General features: G+C 38.7%; 1 protein-coding gene across 2 annotated transcripts in view; it reads right to left on the reverse strand.

The window, feature by feature from the left end:
• NRG1 (neuregulin 1) overlaps positions 1–17,043 on the reverse strand; it is a 951,241-nt gene that overhangs the window by 139,316 nt on the left and 794,882 nt on the right. For both annotated transcript variants that reach the window (XM_037128897.2, XM_037128900.2), the window contains exons 2-3: positions 16,230–16,407; positions 6,819–6,940 (exon numbers count right to left, since the gene is read on the reverse strand). In XM_037128897.2, the coding sequence (XP_036984792.2) occupies positions 6,819–6,940; positions 16,230–16,407 (300 nt within the window). The remainder of the gene's footprint in view (positions 1–6,818; positions 6,941–16,229; positions 16,408–17,043) is intronic.

The following is a 17,043-nucleotide window of genomic DNA, read 5'->3' on the forward strand; positions in this document are numbered from 1 at the left end:
TACCTAGAAAAAGGTCCACATTCCCAAGTAAAGTGCCCACAGGAGAAGCAATGCCTCCCCATCTGTCCTTCAGAACACGTGGATGACTGACAGCCAGTGAGGAAGGGAGCTCAGGGTCACAGGACCTGGGCAAGCATCCCAATCCCAGCGTGAATCAAGACTATTCGCATTTATTTCTGACAAACTAAGTAGTTGGTCACCATGACCTTCTAAGAAAAAAAAATCAGAGCTGTTTCATCTTCTGCATAAAATATCTCATGTTAGAAGAAAGGTTAACCATAACATTTCCTCTTTTAACCAAATGTTACATTAAAATACCAGAACAGGAGGTTACTACAAAGATGTATCTACACAGAGACAACTTAAAATAGCCTCCATTCCTATAATTAGATATTTATCCTGGAGACCTTTAAAAATATCTGTAATGATTATAGTTCTAATAAAAAACCTTCTGAATTATCTTGGTGGAAATATAAGTTCAGAAGTTACATACTTCTATATTCAAAGTCTTGATAATAAGAAAAGTTAATCTTTTTGTTAAAACCACTTAGCAAGCATTTTTGTGTGTGTTTTTGCTAGAGTTCATAGATTTAGAAAACAACCTATTAAGTGCAATTGAAAATAATTTTACCTTAAATTATAGATTTAAAAACTATTAAATCCTGCAATCTCCTTGATGTTAAAGAATTGTATTTTCCTGTAGCAATTTGGAAAGTTAAATTTGTTAATTTATAAAAGACATCCCCTTCATTAGTGCCAAATAATGATGACTTAAAATCTTCAGAAATTGAACACAGCAGATAGCTGAGCACTTCTGCTGAGCAGGCAAGTAAACACAATGAACATTAGTATATTTGTAATGTTTGAATGTTTTTTTAATGAATTGGGTCTGGTCTCCAAAAAAAGTTGCAGTGTCTGAAAATACATCTTCTAGAAAGCACTTTTTCTCATCATTATATATGCAGGACTTGTTTGAGACTTCAGCAAGAGCATAATACAATATACAGCTATTTAGAAAAAATACACGTCATACTATGTACAAACATACATATGATGTTTCTGTGTGCATTTACACATCGGATCATATGACTCTGTTACTCTAAAATTGCAGGCCATTGTGTATACAAAGCATTTAATTAAGTATCTTTTTTAAAGATTTAAGATGGGCACACTTATTTATCTGTACTGCTAAAGATGACTTCAGGAACATCTTTGAGTGTCTGAATTCTTGCTCGTAATGAGTGTTTACCTTAAAGCAGTTGGGGAATTTTAGAATTAATAAATGGTGTAGGGACAGGATAGATACTATGCACTAAAAAGACAACTCTAACCCGTGTGCCTCAGTGGATTGAGTGCCAGCCTGCGAACCAAAGGGTCACGGGTTCGATTTCCAGTCAGGGCACATGCCTAGGTTGCAGGCCAGGTATCCAGTGGGGGGTGTGGGAGAGGCAACCACATATTGATGTATCTCTCTTTCTCTCTCTCTCTCTCTCTCTCTCTCTCCCTCCCGTCTCCTCTGTCTAAAAACAAATAAAAGCTTTTTTAAAAAAGACAATTCTATTCCACTAATACTAGCCTTCTTGGGGCTCCCACACAATGGCCCCATACATGGAGTCTACTACACAAATTACTGAGCAGATTTCATATGCTTCTCTGTGTAACTCTAGGCTGCGCATCAACACCGTAACACGTGCAACACTGTCACCTGGGAGAAAGAATAAGGATAAGCCTGTTATCCACACGAGACCGTTTTTTTAAAGGACCAATTGATATATTAATCAAATTTCAAAAAATAATATTTTTCTGCACATCACAACCAAACAGCTATTTTTATGGCTATGAATCCAATTGCTCTTATGGGATCTTAAATCTCACTCACATGATTTTCCGCCCAATTAAATAAAAAAAAAGAAAATCTAGTAGAAGATATGACTGATTCATTGTATTTTCTCCTGCATGTATCTTTCAAAAGGCAGCAGTATGTAATTAATTTGAAAACCAGCTAGGTCTACTATTCTCCTCCCTTGTCCAGTGCCCAGGAGTTTTCGTGGAGCTGCTTAGATGAGAATTGATTGCTAAATTAAGGTTTCCTACACAGAAACCAGCCAAATAAAAATGAACATACAGTGTACGGGCTTTGGAAGCATAGCGTCTGTGGCCTTTTAAACCGCCGTATTTGAATTCATAAAAGGGATCACTGGTATCCACCATGTAATGAGGACTCCCTTCGTGGGACCCTTCTGTATATGAAAACTCAACTGGACTTTGTTAGGTGTACATAATCCCAGAAGCAATTAGCAGCCTGCACAGATTTAGATCTGTCTACCTCAGGACAAATTCTTTTTTCCACATAAGGTAGGGATTAAAAGGCACTGGAAAGGCAGAAAACATAAATTTCTAAAAACAGCTTAACAAGCTGATGGGCTATGCGTATATTATTTTCTAAATGACTGAAAATAATGGAAATATAGTCATTGTTTCCCTCAAGCATAAAATGATCGAAGGGGAATTTCATGTTTTTTTTAAATCCTTTCATTTATATCTTGTTGCTAATCGAAGTAGATTTAAATAATGAGTTGCATGGCAGAAAGTTCTGAATATTGAAAAGGAGACTTTTATGATATGCTAATTTTATTCTAATAGTTATAGAGCTGTCTTAAAGGGATTAAATATAGTGTCACACAGCAAGGTCACCTTGCTACATTTTTTCCACTCTTTTCTGGGAAGAAAATATTCTCCCTTACATGTCTTCTCGTGACCCCTGCCATCCCTCCTAGAATCTTATACAAAAATATATTCTAAAGATATTATCTCAAAGAAAGCATCTGTATGAGAATTTAAGAAAATCACAAGGAGCCCTGGCTGGTGTAGCTCAGTGGATTGAGCACTGGCCTGTGAAGCAAAGGGTCACCGGTTTGATTCCCAGTCAGGGTACATGCCTGGGTTGCAGGCCAGGTCCCCAGTAGGGGACACATGAGAGGCAACCACACACTGATGTTTCTCTCCCACTCTTTTTCCTTCCCTTCCCCTCTCTCTAAAAAATAAATAAATAAAATATTTTTTAAAAAAAGAAAAGAAAATCCCAAGGAATCTTTTGCATAGGATGGAATTAGGGTAGTTAGTTCCAGCAACATACCAGGATCTTTCATCAAGGCTACCTATAAAGAAATTCTCAAACCAGAGTTTTGTAGTTACTAGAAAAATATGGGAGAGGTGCCTAAGACAACATAAGACAAACAAAATTACCGATATTTTATAGAAACATAAATTAAAATCTCGAGAGAGTTCTATATAATATTTGGATAACATTCATACCTCTAAACCTTTTTTTGTAGCACCCCCAGAGGAAAAAAATTCTTGAGAATTCCACTCTCTCAGCCCAAGTCAGCAGTAAATACACGTTAGGAAGACACAGGCGAGCCATGTGGCAGTTTATCACCACGGTCAAGTCTCCTTTTTCTCTCCGAGAGACTGTTTCCTACGACCTTTGCCCAGATTTCCAGGGATAGGGGATGTAACAGCACGAAGTAGCGCCTCCGAGTCCCACAGCGCTCAGACCCAAGCTGCCTTCTATGATAATCAGCCTGGATCTGGGTGTGGCCAATTCATGGACGGCAGTGGAAGGGGGGGAAGGACCAGAATGTTACGTTTTCCTTTCGGTCACACTATAACCAAGCCCCCCGTGTTGCAGTGAGAAGAGTCACAGCACACGCAGTGCGCTGGCCTTCTCGGTCACGGCGCCTGCCATGCGTGGGCTCCAACGCGCTGCACTGCCCACCCAGTGCCTCCGAGGACAGGGGTGTTTCCAGGCAGGCTGGTTTCTGGCTTCCTTCTCCTGGGCGGGGCCCATGGGGGCACCCGATGAGAAGGCAGATGATTTGTAAGCTCTCTAGGTCTTCCCATGTGGTCTGGTACAGTAAGTTCCACCAATCAAATTCCTGCTAGGGGAACTTGACTTGGGAACTAAGGCAACAATCGCAGAGGAGTTAAAACCCACAGAATGATTTAAAAAGAGCCATGAAGAAGAAGATGGCCTAGCGGGGTAATATCCAGTCAAAGTGTGGGATTGTGAAGAAGCACAGTTGAAAGCCTGGGAGGTGAGAAGATACAAGAAACAGCAGAAGAGTCCAGAAGGATATGAGGCACATGAAAGGCAGCAACAGAGAAGAGCCATAGCCTCTCCTTGTTTACATTCTTAGACACGCCCCAGGTTCAGTTCCATCTCCATGAGGCCCCGTTCTAATGAACGTGTACTTCTTCCCCATGGAATCTCTTTCTTTTTATGTCTCACACCATCCCTTCCATTTTTGTCTTTTACACACCAAAGAATCAACCCAAAACATTGGCAAATTCACCATCAGGTATAGAGTGAGCTACAGTGGACCAGGAATTAAAGGAATCTGGGTTCATGTCCCCATTCCCTACCAAATGTCTTCTGATGCTGAATGTGTCTGTTTAAGACACAGTCTAAGTCTCCATTTCTTCTTAAATACAATGAGAGGGTTGGATAAGGGTGAATTCGTTCTAATGTTCTAAGAAGAAAATAAAGACAAGACCCCTTCACATTGTAACTGAGATCCTTCATTCTCCCTCAGAAGCTTTAACTGGTCCAATAAAAGCCCACTCCCTGAAGAATTTTACGTGGTTGTTCAAGAATGGCCTTCTTACAATGTTCCATGAAGTTTTCTTTGTTCTTTTCAGGTATTTATTATTTATTACCAAAACCTTCCCCACTTTCATTTCTCTACACTATATAGTTGGTCAATAATAAGTATACAATATTGAAATCAATTCTTGAATGAATATGCAAAAATGATGTTTCTTCTATGAGAGAAAGGTAAAAGGCTGTATTTTCCAACTTTTGGGATCCCCATTAATGGAGAAGGAAGCCTATGAGTTTTCCCCAGAAATCCTATTGTGTTAAATAATTCACTGCTTAATCCAGTAAAAGAGAAAACATGGAATAATTAACATAGTGCCACTGAAAGCGCTCAGTGAGACCATGACACTTATTCTACTTGTATTTTCCTGGGACTTTATGGTATGCATAGCTTCACAAACCCACTCCAAGTGTCAAGATCATGATTCAATAACATTTACCACAAGGAGACACATTGAACAAGCAGGGTGGGGACAAACTGAGAGCAAGCTATTAAACACGGTTTAATAGGAAAAATAAGCTGCTAATGTTAATTTATAAATTTGTGCTTCAAGTAGCATCCTATAAAATTCTACATGGGTGAAAAACGGTGGCGAAAATCTGTTACTTTTAACCTGTGCTAAGAAGTAAAGCGATGTTATATTTACTCACATAAATTTTAAATGGCTTTGACATTTCTAAACTGTGAACACAGCTTCTAAAGCAGTGGAAACTACTTTCCACTGTTGTTCTTCGCTCTCTGTGGAGGGAAGTATTTAAAATGAAAGTAATGAACTATGATTAGACTGTAATAGAGCAGTTTGTTGGGAAATCTTGAGAAGACTAGGAATTAACCTAGATTTTCCCAGCCCTTCCATATTTTTCCAATATTTTAATTATGTTTTCTTATAAATATTTTTACTAATATTTGAATACAGTTGTCTCCATTTTCCCACCACCACTTCAATCCCACCCTCCCCCATCTCCCACCCTCAATCCCACCCCCTTTTGGCTTTGTCCGTGGGTCCTTTATACATGTTCATGGACGACCCTTCCCCTTCCATATTTTTATCTCACTCCTTTCTATCCATCCTGTTAAGTCAACTGCCACAAACTACATAGATCAGTCTCCTATTGGAGTTGTCTCGTAAAGTGATTTTTACTCTTGCGTTGCGGGACTAGCATTTTGACATTATCACCTTATGAGATCAGGACTTTGCAGGGGACACACTTTGTCATCTATCTACTACCCAGTAGCAGCACGACGGGCTTGGTTTGATCACAGATGACAGCGCTGGTGAAGGCAGCAATGGAGTGCCATTTTCACAAAGGAAAAGCAGCACCTATTATTTCAAGAGGTTTAGACGCTCACTGCCAGCACACTGCCAGCCTCTGTGGATGACTCCATCCAGTGAAGGAGCGTCGGGGTGTCCAGGACAGACAGCCACCAGCAGTGGGTCTTTCACTTTCCTCAGATAATGCGGAGACGTTGTCAGAGAGTAGGTGGCAATGGGTACCCCCAAGTCACTTGTTGAGCAAATGTCGCCGGGCACTGTTCTCCAGGAAGCAGAAGCTCAAGACTATACTCAGTAAAGAAAGGCTTTGCCTAGACTCTCCTAATTTCAGAATTAATAGGCCTAAAAAGAAAAAACTAACAGGTTTAACTTTTCACTACCCTGAATCAGATGTACTACAAATACATCTAAGCACATAAGAACTGCCAAGACTAAGTGAAGATTGTATTGTTCACACATACAAGGTACATGCATTTATACATAATATATGTATGTAAATATAGTATACATAAATTCTGTATATACATATGCATTCTGTAATAAGTACACACACATACATACATATTCTGTTGCTGATAGAGCCAAAGACTTGACTGCCCTCCCCAACTAATTTAATGGGAGGTACAAATCCTTCCTTGGAGTGGCCAGTCCTATCCTCTGTCATTCACGGCTTTATCAAATCCTGTAAAAAAAATCTGTGCATATTTCAGGTCTATATAAGCTCAAGGAGTAGAGCTTTCTGAAGATCATACAAGATACTTAAAGTATATGATTTTATTTCTTCACAATGCAACTTAACACAGCAGTTTATTACAAGTCTTACCACGTATCTCGATTACTCCTCCGACGGACCGAGAAACAGGATGTAAGAGGGCATCTCTTACCGTTTGAATCCACGATGGTGATATTGGCGGAGGCACTGTCATTTCCCAACTTGCTGATCACCTGGCACATATATTCTCCAGAATCAGCCAGTGATGCTTTGTTAATGCGAAGTTCTGACTTCCTGTAAGATCAGAACCAAAGTGGCATAAGTGTATTTCGCAGAAATACAATGATCATCAAAATATATTTCTCTGCAGTTTCAGAGTCCTCAGACTCCCCTTTCCCACTATGCGCACCATTTTAAACACAGCTTCCCAGTACAGAGATGTATTCTACCAAGAGTAAAAGTGAGACACGTCGCATTGAAGTTAAACCATGGGAATAATCTTCATTTTATCACCCAGATCAGGAATTTAAAAGAAATTTAATTTTTCATTCCTTTACCACCACCATTATGCCTCAGATTTCTTTCTCAACTCAACTGGTAAACTTTCTTTTCTCTCTATTTCTAAACGACACCTGCCATTTTGGAAAGAAAAAAAATATAAAATCATTTCTTCCAAACCCGGTGAGGGCAGACACGTAAGGCCAGAATAGATTACAATGCTCTGCACCCCTTTACTTAGTAGAGTAATATCAGGAACTATGTTAATTATGAATGAAAAGGATTTAATCGCTTCCAGAAGAAAGGAAATCTGTCTTTTTCTTTAAGACTCTCATTGCTAGAAGCATAGTACCTTACAGACTGTTCTTAGTGATGGAATAAATACTCATGCAACAAGAGCACACACTTTTATAAAACTCTGCACAATGAATCAATACCCGGACCCTCTGTGAACATGGGCAGCATTGTGATTGCATTTGTCTCTGGTCTACTGTTGCACATTGCCTATCATTTACACAGTCTGCATGATTTAAAACCCCAGAAATACTGGGATTGGCTCGGCATTTACTAAAACCTTTTATTCTATTTTTTTCTGTAGCTATTTTTAGTAGGATGAAGTTACTGTTACAACATAAAGCCTTTTAAAGCTTCCTTGTGTACTCAAGCCTGGTCCCAACCACCTGGGATCCTGAGAGGAGAACAACAGCAAGAAAAGAACAGGGAGCAAAGACAGAGACTCAGAATTATATGCAAACTTCCCACAAATTACACCTTCCTAGTTTTTTAATGAATGTTCTGCTCATCTGCCATATAATAGTATTAATTAAATTAGAATGATTATTCCAAATGTAATTCCTACTATTCTCCTCCATTCTGTCAAACTGAACCACCCACCCCGTCCCGCCTTGTGATCCTCCATCTGGGTGCTCTGCCCTCGACTGAGGACCTCCTGATCCTATCAAGATATTAGCTGACATGATGGCAGGAAAACCATCTCAAGTGTCAATTTCTTCATAATACTTCCACAATCATGTAGCCGGTGCTGCTCTCTCCTTGGCCTAAATTCCGACGGCTTTGCGTACCTCTCTCATGACCCTGTGGTGCCTGTGGTGTGTCCTATCTATCAAGTAGGGACACGCACACTTTAAAGGGGGAGTCCATAATTTAAACTTCTCGGTAGCCCCAGTGCACCATCTCAATATCACTGCTTTTTCCTTGGTGCATCTTCAAACATTATTAGAAATACGTGTGAATACATGAAGAAAATATCTGGATGTCCCCACTTAAGCTCTGGGCCAGACACACTGTTCCTCCCATTGGCTGTAGGAAAGGAGCGCAGCGCAGGAAGAGGGCGGAGACAGAAGGAGGTAGTCCAGGGCATGGGCAGCAAGAGCCAAGCCAGCATGTGGGCTGAAAACTGACTTCCCTTGAGCTGTGACTCAGAACAACGCCAACAAATAAACTTGAGAAAACAGAACTAAACCATAAAAGTGTAGTTTGCTCAAATAAGTTTACAAGACATCAGGTTAAACAAAGGCGGGCTTCTATTTTTGTTTTCGTTTTTAAATCCTACGTGATTTCTCAAGGACTTTAATATGCAAATGGATGTTTACTCTCCAAGAGTGAAATATATTATTTAGTTTCTCTCAGACTTGTTTGACCATGGAGTCCCTGTCATTCACACAGCTTATCCATTAATGTTTTCTGAAAATAATGGTCTATAGAACAAAGTTGATAAGAAGCCAGTTTGATTTAACGAGGACCTTGTTTATCTATGTAAAAGGAGAAGACATCGGGGCCATCTAAACAGGGATATTCACATAGTAATCAGAGAGGTTATTCAGGGAAAAATTTCGCTGAAGTATATCCTTATAAATCAGAATAGATCATTTTGATGGCAAGCACCTTGGCAAGTAGATATTAATATTTAATAATAAATATTTAATAATAAATGTAACAGCTCTTAAAATGATCAAAATAAACAATATTAGGATATTTACTCCCTGTCAAGTTCTGTAAGATTTAAGCCTGGTGTGGGGAATTCAAATCTAGTGCTTTTAAAATATATTATCAGCTATTTGTACTTTGTTCATACATGACAAGTTTTCCTCATGACACCTATGAAGGAAAATGAGAAACAATGTAACAAATGCTACAAAAAGCTTGCCTATTCCAAAGTAGCATACTTAGCTGAAAGAATTTTCATTTACAACTATGGAAGCACTAACAATAACTGACAGATAAATTACAAAGAATGTGAGAATTGGAATATCCTGGTTTTCAACACAGAATAAAAAGTGAATTCCTAAAATAAGATAACAGCATTTTTTTTGGTTAAAACCCAAAACTCTGAAGTGAGATAATTAAACCAACATTCTAAGAATGTACAACACCCCAAAATTATTGCAATTCCAAGAATACTCCTTCTAATTCTTATCTATCTAAATCTAGGAAGAGTCTTTTATGATATGGAAAGATGCTTTCTTGACCCTGTGCCATTATTATTTTAACTACTGACCTGAGTCAAACAATAAGAATCATGGGAATCAAACTTACAGAACATAATCTTGAAGGGATGCTTCTTAAAATCATTCTCCCAATAGACATGAGCACTATTTTCTGGAATACTATTCCAAGTAATATAAATAAATGTTAGGCTTTAAAAAGAGAGAAAGAACATGAAAAAAAAAGAGAAAATTTTTCTATGCTCAGTTAAACATTGCATTAAACAAAATTAAATATATTTCTTTACAGCAGTCCCTCGTAGTTGTCTCTATACAAATATGTGCTATTAATTTTTAAGGCAGGCATGACGTGTACAAAAATATCCTTTTTTTTTGCAATCACCCTTGGGGATTCTCCCACTGAACATCAATGGGCCAAGACTAAGATTCAATTCAATCACCGTAAGCCTAACACATACATTCAGGTTCAAAAACTGGTAGCAGAAATACAGGTTAAAAGAGACGTGCCTTAACAACAATACATACAGAGAAAAGGAAATTAGTCATGTGTTTAACATTACTCCATTTTAAACAAGTAATAAAAGAAAAAAAGAAAAAGAGAGAAAGCACTGCTTGGTCCAATCAATATAAAAACAACATAAATCAAATTGGATAAAAGTCTCGATACACTGCTCACAGGCTGGGCCTCATCTAGCATATTGAGTTATGTTTTGACGTGGCATTTGAAGAAAAATATCAATATCTAGAGGGTTTTAGAAGAGGGTGGTCGGGACTGAATAGGGCACGGAGAAGATTCTGTTAAAGAAACACAGGTCCCACTGGCAGGCAGTTACGAACAAGATAGTGGCGGCTCCTTTAAGACACTTCGTGCCTGTCGTCTAGAAAAGGAAATTATTTGGAGAAGTTCTTGAAGGAGAATTGCATCTTAGAGGAAAAAGAAGTCATATTTTAAGTAAATGGGGAGCTTGTGAAAGAGTTCGGTTTTCTTCTTCGGAAAGACCGAAATCTGGATAAGCACCTGTCAGGCATGCTCTGAACAAGAATCCCTCTATGCAGAGAAAGATTAAATCAGATGAGTAGTTTTGACCACTTCTGAAAAAAATGTCATATTTTAGAATGAAAGCTTAAATCAGAGCCTCGTATTTAAAACTGCATTAAAGAGAAAAAGTGTTCAGGCCAAGGTGGTTGGCAACCGTTCTTTCCACCCAAGGGAAACTTAAGATTCTCCACTGAACCACGGGAAAAATTACCGATCTAGGTGCTCATTTGAATGTTCATTGTATATGTAACTATGAGATTCTTTGATCCTTGTGTCTTAAGAGAAGGAATGGGAAGCACTATAGCAAGAAAGCAGAAATAGACTGACCTCTCTTGAAAATCATGCATTGCAACAATTTGGGGCTTTGATAAGAACAGATACAAAGGTTCTGCTTTACTCTCCACAGGCCCCCCGTACACAGTCTGTAGGAAGGATGTTAACTTGTACAAAATTAGTGAAATTCCCTTCCAATCATAAAATTAACTTTTTGCTTTTTAATTGATGAGTTATCTGGGAATCTGGGAGGGCTTGGTGTTTTGGTGGGTTTTTGTTTTCTTGAAGTATTAAAGAGTTAGTTTATGTAACCTGTTTAAAACAATGCTTGAAATATGGTAAGCTCCTTATTTTTAATTTCTGTTTTTTTACCATTTTTAAGTTAGTTTTTATTCTTGTTCAAGTATAGTTGTGTTCAAAAATGTGGTAAGCTCCTGATAAATGTTAGCTGTTATCATAATTACATTCTACATTCCTGCAATGTTTAGATTTTTTACAATAAGCATATACTACATCCTTGAGATCAGAAAATATAATACAACATAAAAATAAATTAATACAAACTGATTTGTAAATAAGTTCTAAATATTAATCTCCTTTTCTTCTTTTGTATGGAAATGCAAATGATGTTCCTTCAATTAGTGCTCACTAACAAGATGGGTTCACGGTTCCAATATTTACTATCTCATTTTTCTTATTTAACTAGATTTTTCCACTCTAGTTTCCATGCCAAGACAACTTAACTGTGTAGAGGGGTCAGTTTATACAATCCATTGTTATTGCTCTGATCTCTAAAGAATCATATATGAGCTTTGTGTGTGCACATGTATGTGTGTGCGTGTCGACACAGCTTCAGATAGTGTAGAACTGCCAGTAATTATTACACTACATAGAACTCAGCACTGCACCAAATGCCTCACGTAAACCATACGAAATAGGCACTTGCTATCCCCATTTTATGTGAAAGAATTTGAGATTTTCTTACATATAAAGTTAAAATGGCCTCTCAGAGCTGCTAAGCAAAAGAGAAGGGATTATGTATTAACTTTTTCTGTTACAGAGAAAAAAGCCCGCGACAATTACCAACAGGAGAAATAAACATTTTTAAATGTTAAATTTGATCAAATGAGTAGAGCCAATTTTAAGCAAATTTCAAAATGTAAGGGCAGAAATGAAGAGCTGGGACAAAATTAAGGGCACCCAAAAGTGTGCACCACACACAGGCAATAGGAAATCAGCCCTTGATGCGGCTAACAGAGAGCAGATATTTAAATGAGGCCTATCTGACAGCCCCCAATCCCAATCTCCACACACTTATCTTTTTAACCAGTTTCTTCATCAAAATCATGCACCAGGCGAAGGAAGCAGGAACAAAGGAACAAGCAGACACATACCACTGGGGCAGTTCCCATTTCTTTTAATTGGTCCCACACTTTGCTTGGCCAAATAAAACAAACAGAGACTCGGATCTGAGCTCAAAATCATAGGAAGAACATGTAGGAATGCAGTTTATTAGAAGGAGCAGGGGCAGAAGGGAGATAAGACTTTATATTACAAAATAATAAAAGCTGCATATTGGTTTGAAAGCTTTTCATAACACTAAGGGATTAAAAGGAAATTTTGGCTGCTAGGAACAATCTAGATTATAAAACATGAAAAAGAAACCTTAGACTAAGGACTGGAAAAGAGTCAATGTTTAACTTAAATAAAGAGAATGCCAGAGAAACCCTAAACCTCACACTAAAATTCACCTCTGCTGGGTGATCACCATCTAAAGGTAAAGTTCATTGCTTCTTGGCCTTTTTGCTAAGGTTGAGTATAGGAAGATGAAGCTTAAGTCAAGCAACCAAGTAAGTAACCACTGCAGACCATTAATGTTTGAAGATCTTGGTATTAAAAAAATTATACATATGCAGATAAAACTGAAAAATAAAAATGTTTTTCTTTAAGGCTCCACTCTAGACAGGTTCCTAGCCCTGTGGTGTGACTTTATTATAGACAGCAAAATCACAAGTATTTGTTAAAGGACATCTGACAGGGAGTCAGCCCAATTTCACACCTAAGTTTTATCATTCATCAACAAGAGATGTCCGAGGAGAAACGCCCTTCATCCTCAGGATCTTAATTTTAAGTGGGTGTAATATTAACAATAGTCATCTTCTTACATAAAGACACCTTGAAATAACAGCACCTTGGACGTGTTCATTAAAGTTAGATTGTTTGTTCCCTAAACTTAAGAAAAAGGGATGAGTCTAATTTTTTAAAAAGATAAAGGTTCAGAAATAAATGATTGCCCAGTTCTGAAATCTGATAAGCTGACTGCTTATCAAACAGCTGCCCACTTTACACAAGATATCTTATTTTTAGATCAAACATGTCAAGTGTTCTTCCCAGAGTAATATATAGTTATTTTTATCTTGAATAAAATGTCTTTTTTTCCACGTAAATCTTTCCAGCACAGCTATTGTTTAAAAGAAGCAATTTCTGAACATTGGCCTATCTGGTATAGTGGGATTTTATTAATATGTAGCCAGTGCTCTTAGCTGTCTGGACCTATGGAGCCAATATGAGCATGCTTCTTGGAATACTAATGACACTTTCATATGTCATCCAAGCCATGTAGCAAATGGCCTCTTCAATGAAGAAAAAAAAGAAAGTACTCTTTCATAACTGTCTGTATTCTAAGCAGCTCACTTTTTTTTTGTTCCTTATTTTCACATTATCTACCCAACTTCATTTACCTCTCTCTGGGCCTCCCCATACTGATACTCCCAGTCTGCAGATACTTTGTTCTATTCCTACAGCCTGGATAAACCTCTCCTCCCTCCCTGCCCCCTCCTCTTCTAGAATTTCCAGGAAGCCACCACTGTCCCTGACTGGGGCCCCTCCCTCTTCTGCATTAGCCTCTTTCTACAGCATCTCACCATTTTTAGCATCGTGCTACTTAAAACCCACTACTGCAACTGTTTACATTTCTCTCCCCTCTAGACCAAGCCTCTTAATGGAGAGCAGGTCTTGCTCACCTCTGCGTACCCAGCATCTAGCCCAGGGTCTGAGACACAGCAATTTGTCTGATAAAGGGTAAAATTCCCATCTACTCACCCACTGCTCCAATCGGCCTGGCCTCCAAACAGGGCCTGCTCTTGACGGTGATTCCTGCTCTTCTCTGGAACTGCCCACCCCCCTTGCCTACTCCCTTCACCCACCCCTCCAGGGAGGCTCTCTCCCTGCAGCAGAGTCAAATCTGCCCTCTCCCGGCTACTATTGAAGCTCTCAGGGCATCCCCTGCTTCTCAGCGCCCCCGGTACTTCATGTGAATGACCTACAACTAACGTAGCACTTAGTTTTATTGTCTAATAGGATGTGCTAGACATTTCATGTCCCTGATTCAATCCTGACTTACGATAGAGTAGAACTGACCTTAATATAACTCATCATTTTCGAAAAGATCACTATTTGTTAAATTGATGGGCTGCTTAACAATCCTGAAGCTCCCCAGGCCAACCGTGTTTTATCACAGTATCAGTGGGACTCCTGTGTTTCACAGAAGTCTGGACTAGGTAATCTCTATACAGTGTGATGACCCCCAGGTGTAAAGATATCAACCTACGGTGCCTCCATGTCTCCACGGTTCCAGCAGAAACCCTTTCACCGGCACTCAACCGTCCTCAGTATCATCTGACAGATACGCAGAAATGAAAGGGGCATTACTCTGCCCGTGAAGATAACTTAATTTTCTACTAACTTGTCATTTGATGAAAAACAAAATGAATAACAAAATCTACCTAAAAGTATTTTTTAACTTCTCCATAAATATCATACTTATTTTTTCCATTTATTCTCTCTTCCCTTCCCCACACGCACATGCTAGTAAACACCGTGCATGCTCTTCCAAAGAGGGAAGGAAACATGAAGAAATTAAAGAAACAGATTTGTATTTCAGCTCAGTCTTACTGGTTGTGTGATACAAGGCAAGGTGTAAAGCTTTTTAACCCTAGATTTCTTAGTCTGCAAGATTAGATACCATGCCCTATAGGGTTCAACTGCCCTTACTACCTATGGAAATGTCATAATAAAAATATTATACATCATAACACCATGACACTTTAAATATTTTTTGTAATCTCTGAAGTACCGCCTCACTGTAGAGAGTGATACCCATTCTTCTCTCCACACTTTATTATACTTCCGAATAATTCTTGTTATTGATTGTGTCTTGCTACTTACACAATCAGTAACAAGAATGAACAATATAGTTAATAAAACCATGGAAACCAGGGAGGGAAATCCCTAACTATAGTTATTATAGTAATTAAACCTTTTGGCAAAATGAACCAAAATTTCCATGATAACCACCCTGCTTTCTCTTGCTCATGAGCACATGACAACCTTTTGGTTGCTGTCCTATGAAATCAAAGTACAGGGGAGAGATTCTTTTGTTGTTGCTTCTCTCACATCCCTGGGAATTCCTGGAATCCTCCAACGTGTGAGTAATCTTTGAGCTCGGAACCACCATTATACATGTCTCAGCGACTAAAGGATGTTTCTACGCAAAAACCCCAAATACTCTTCACTAATTTCAAAATGTAGTTTGATATTGGAAGGGAAATTTCTGAAATAATGAAATATTTACGAAGAGTGTAGGGATAAAAAAAGGAACATTATTTCAGAGTGTGTACAAATCACACCTACCAAGATGCTGTGGGAATCACATGAACCCTTTCCAAATATGGAGCCCTCAGGGAGGACACGAAAACTTCATATTCTTGCCACCCAGGATTCCCTGCTTTGTAAATCTGCTATAGCAGTGATGTAGTATAATACACTTGTCAGTTAAAGTTTCTTATTACGTATCATTTTAGGTATCCTTTTCTTACCTGAAAATAGTTCATATTCAACTAGTTCATTCTAACTATTCCTGTAAATCTAAGTAACTTATCGAGCTATTGATAAATAATAAAATTGGGATTTTGTTTGCATAACACCTTGGTGCTCTAAGCAGCATTTGTCTTATTCTGAAATTGAACTTGGGGTTCTAACCCATTACTATTACAGCAGCTACCATTAACCCCACCTTCTGTGGTGCTTTCTACCCACCACCACCCTGCGGTTTTTCCACATCCATCCTTTCTTATCCTTGTCCAGAAGTTTTAAGAATCAGAAGCTTCAAAATCCTTCCTGTATAATGACCCACTTTCTGGTCATTATACCATGAAATCTTTCCATTTATTGTATAGCACGTTTTTTGACAAGTTTGTGTTTGTTTATGGAGCTGTATCTGCCTCTGCTGTTACATGCGGTAACTTACCCTGGCCTTTTTTGTATCTTGATGTTCTGTGGTTTGTTCTTTCGGTTTAATTCACTCCCATTCTTGAACCACTTGAATCTGAGAGAGGAATATTCAGAAATGGTCTCGCACCGAAGCACTAGCTTGGAGCCTGCCGCGGACTCCTGGCTTCTCATCTCTTTCAATCGAAGAGGCAAGGCTGGAAAGAGAAAGGAAAAAAGTTTTGATAACCTGGTAATCTGTTGAAGAGAAATATCTATTTTGGGTGAGTCTGATCAAGGCACCATTCCCAAAGATTTTATCACCTGATAAAAAGATAGAAATGGGGGTAGGGGGGTCGCCAGCCAAAATGTATCTCAACTTAAAGATTAAAATGCCAAAACAAAATACACTTCGGAGAGTGGGTAAAAAGAGAGCCTAGATTGCAGAATTCTTTACTAATATTCTAGGTACTTATTTCCTCAGTCTTTACATTCTCTGGTACCATTAAAAACCTGAACAGTGGTTATTCCCACAACCAAAATCTGTGCAAAAGGAGAATACGTAAGTGGGAACATGTGCATCCCAGACCACAACTGGCCTGCATCGCAGTCCTGTGAACTGGTACCACAGGCGTTGCATCTGTGTTTTAAGTGGAGAAGTGTAATTTCAGAGAGAGGTAAGTAACTGACTTCTCCACGGTCCCAACTTTCTGGAGAGTCAGGTTAGATGATCCTATCATTAAGGGGAAGAACAAATAGAACTCATCAATCTGAAGAACCCCCCCTCTCCCCCAGACAGTAATTCTTCAGTGACATCACTCTTTAATTGGACCTACAGTTGCTGTCCCATGCGA

Source organism: Artibeus jamaicensis, unplaced genomic scaffold (genome assembly GCF_021234435.1).
Source record: "Artibeus jamaicensis isolate MK-2021 breed Jamaican fruit bat unplaced genomic scaffold, CSHL_Jam_final scaffold_833, whole genome shotgun sequence".
Classification (NCBI taxonomy): domain Eukaryota; kingdom Metazoa; phylum Chordata; class Mammalia; order Chiroptera; family Phyllostomidae; genus Artibeus; species Artibeus jamaicensis.